This window comes from Rhincodon typus, chromosome 13 (assembly GCF_021869965.1).
Source record: "Rhincodon typus isolate 14 chromosome 13, sRhiTyp1.1, whole genome shotgun sequence".
NCBI lineage: Eukaryota > Metazoa > Chordata > Chondrichthyes > Orectolobiformes > Rhincodontidae > Rhincodon > Rhincodon typus.
In genome coordinates this window covers 47336961-47340627 of record NC_063344.1, presented here as the reverse complement: position 1 = coordinate 47340627, position 3667 = coordinate 47336961, and the positions used below count along the sequence as shown (strand labels likewise).

Genomic DNA, 3667 nt, shown 5'->3' with positions numbered 1-3667 from the left:
GGGGGGGGGGGGGGGGGGGGGGGGGGGGGGGGGGGGGGGGGGGAAGGTAGGTGGGATGGTGATAGTTGGATGCAGGTAGGGGATAGTGGGGATTGGTCAGTGGGAGGAGTGGGATGGATAGGTGGGGAGGAAGATGGACAGGTTGTGTCAGATCAAGGAGGTCAGAGGAAGGATGGCTGGGGCTGGGAGAAGGTAGTCGGGATGGTGATAGGGCTCCCTTCCCCCAGCCCCAGCCACCCTTCCCCCTTTTGTGGAAGATGCTTAAAATCAAATAATTTTGATTATTCTTGGGCCCTTATTACTATATAGTCCTATAAACCACATAAAAAAATCAAAAAGTACCTTTTTTGCTCTGCACCGAATTCCCGATGTATTCCAAATTCCAAGAAACTTACACTTGTTCTGGCTGTCTCTCACTCAGAATATGCTTTCTTCCAACTGCTTGTGCAAAGCTTACTGAAGTTCATACTTCTCTCCAGTCAAAAAAAATCCATTAAATATTAGTTACTCTATCACTTAGGCAATAAAATATAGCCAAGTCATTACCATCCCTTTAAGACTATCTACTTCTAATTCCAAATGCATCTGTTGTTATGAAGTACTTAATCAAAATCCATTTGAAAAGCTACATATACACACATTTCCTGAATTACCTCCAACACCCCTCTCTGTTACTTCATGATAGCCATGGTGGCAGATACATTCAAGACTGGTGACAACTTTGGAAACAAAGAATCAATCTCAGCCTTCCATTATTAGAAGGCATCGAGCAAATGCTTGATGCTTCTATTTATGGTAAAACGAACAGAGGGAAATGTACCCAAGGCTGCTTCGATGCAGATTTTTGCACGGATTATGTTTGGTTTTCAGCCGTGAAAGAATGGGAAGCATATGTAGTAGACTTAACAAACAAACAAAAAAAGATACAGGGTTCTTTGTTTATAAGCTGCACTGAAGTAAAAATGCACTCCTCAAGCTTATTAGTTTCACTGCTTGTGATACCATCATTCAGTTTTGCACTAATAATATTTTGTCTGAGAACACAAAAATGAGTGCCTATCACTTATGACGTTGATCCTGTCAGGTCATGGTTGACTCACAAAATTGACTGCCAGGTGATCACACATTTTTTCAGGTGGTGCTAAAAATGCTCATTCAGTTGCACTGGACTCCTGGGTGCTCTGTAATTTTCAAACCTCCATGAACGATTTGGATATCACTGCCTTCAATATTAACCTTCCTCTTCAAACAGCTTTTGCTAGAACCAGGGATTTCTGGATAAAATTATAATCTTTAAAGCTTGCTCTGAGTAACTACTTCACTGAAGTAAAAATGTACACTTCAGGTGTTGACACTATCTCCAGTGAACAATACATTTTCGGTCGAGGAGAATGAAGTGAGTCATCAACTTGAATTATAAGCTGCAGATCACTTTTTTTCCCCTAAGAGAAGCTCAGCACCCTTACTGGCTCTAAGTATAGGTTTATCTGTTTTTCCAAAACCTGTTGATTTCAGGTATGGAGTATCACAAATGCTGTCAAGTTTAGTGATGCTGAAATTTCTGCATCTTTAAAATTCCTATAGTTACAATGCAATTTGGAGGGCACAGAAGATGAACACAATAATAAAAACTGAAAGAGCTGCAGATGCTGTAAATCTGGAACAAAAACAGAAGTTGCTGGAAAAGTTCAGCAGGTCTGGCAGCATCTATGAAGAAAAATCAGAGTTAACGTTTCAGGTGCAGTGCCCCTGCCTCAGAGCTTTTCTAGTTTCCGATTACAAATTTGTGGATTTCCACTTTCACAAAAGACTGAAGGTCGCAACATTCCTCCTACCTGATGATTGTGGTGAGGAAGGGTCACCAGGCCTGAAACGTTAACTGATTTTTTTCTTCACAGATGCTGCCAGACCTGCTGAGCTTTTCCAGCAACTTCTGTTTTTGTTTAACACTATAAATAACTTTTATATTGGCCAGATGACAAAGTGCCATTAAATGTGCAGAGGTAGCGCTTCAAGCAAAAGAACTTTGAGATTATGCGTCACCATACAATCAAGCTGTCAGGTTTTGTTTTGCACTGGTACATTAATGTCGACTACTTGGCCAAATTACTGGGAATGGAGATCGTTGCATCAGACTGAACTGGCAAAATGATGATTGAGTAACTTATTGTTCTATGTCCAGAAAGGAACAAGAGACAGAAAATGAGCAATAAAAATGCAATGATCATTTGTCAGAAAGACTGAAAGGAACAATGCAGTGACCAGGCATGAAAGGAGAGACAAACAAGGCCATTCTTTGCTATTCTCTCAAATTGTGGACCTTCATTCTTTCCTTAGCCAGTCCTCTCCTACAATGTTGGGACTTATAAATATCCACACTAAGTCATGCAATTACCTGATTTACTAGAAATTCTTGTGTTAAAAAGACGTTTTACAACCTTTCATATCTTAGTCTGGCTCAATGGTGGCACTCCTCCCTAAATCAGAAGGTTGTAGGTTTAAGCCTCCCTACAGAACTGGAGCACATAATCAAGGCAGACAGCATCCTGATACAGAGGCATTTGCTGTTTTGTTGAAGGTGCTGTTTTCCAGATTAAACATGAATTTATCCTTACATGTTAAAAACGAAGCTCAAACCATATGTCACCGAGGGAAAATAACAAAAAAAACTTAGTCATCGGCTTGAACTTTAAGTAGTCATGGTTACCTCCGCCAAAGTGCAAGAGATGTAAACCAAAGAGAAAATGTCTTTATAACTTAGAATTAAGGAAAGGGATAGGAATGGAGCTCACTGAAATTTGCAGGGTAGAAAATAGTTATTACAAACTGAATTTAAGCAACAAATGGCAGAGAATTAGATTGGTGAGTGAAACATTGATTCATCACCCTCCAAAAATAAGTCCATGAAATCATCTACATTTCAAAATCAGTAATGAAAGTGCTCTTCAATAATCCTACAGACGCAAACCATCATTTCTAACACTTACCGTGAAGACAAGCTGGGTTTGCCACTCTTGCTGCAACTGGTATAAATTCCTGGGCCATCATCAAAGAAACTGCCCAGGGCCAACTTCTGTCGGATTGATTCTCTCTCATTTTTTTGGGCCTGCAAATTAAACAGGAAAATAAGTCAGGAACAGGGAATGTAATGACAAGGGCAATACAATGATTTTTGTTTAAGTTACTATCATCATTCTATTTTTTATTATGTAAGCTAGATACAAAACCTGTTAACTACTGTCCGCAACATCTAAAATACTCGACGCACATAGCAGATTAGTAACCCCCTGGTTTATAATTTTCCCTGCTATTTTCCATTGCTTGCACCTAAGACCTGCTACTTTACCAAGAGTGTTCATAATACCGAGTAGATGTTATCATCGAGTCCACATTTCTGTTACCATATTGTGGATTTGCAACTATAAAGCAATGCTTTTGAATTAACTTATTATTAGTTGATATTAATATATTTATTTTCTCCATTGTCACAGATCAAGTTCCTTGTGTATCCCCAACATAACAGTGTGGAGCTGGAGGGGCACAGCAGGCCAGGCACCATCAGAGGAGCAGGTAAGTTGATATTTCGGGTTGGGACCTTTCTGAAGACCCAAAATGTCAAACTTTCCTGCTCCTCTGGTGCTGCCTGGCCTGCTGCGCTCCTCCAGCT

The 3667-nt window shown here is 40.2% G+C and overlaps 1 protein-coding gene across 1 annotated transcript in view; it reads right to left on the bottom strand.

Moving 5' to 3' along the window:
* Positions 1-3667, bottom strand: part of schip1 (schwannomin interacting protein 1) — a 60510-nt gene that overhangs the window by 12299 nt on the left and 44544 nt on the right. The window contains exon 3 of the mRNA XM_048604113.1: positions 2988-3106. Within this exon, the coding sequence (XP_048460070.1) occupies positions 2988-3106 (119 nt within the window). The remainder of the gene's footprint in view (positions 1-2987; positions 3107-3667) is intronic.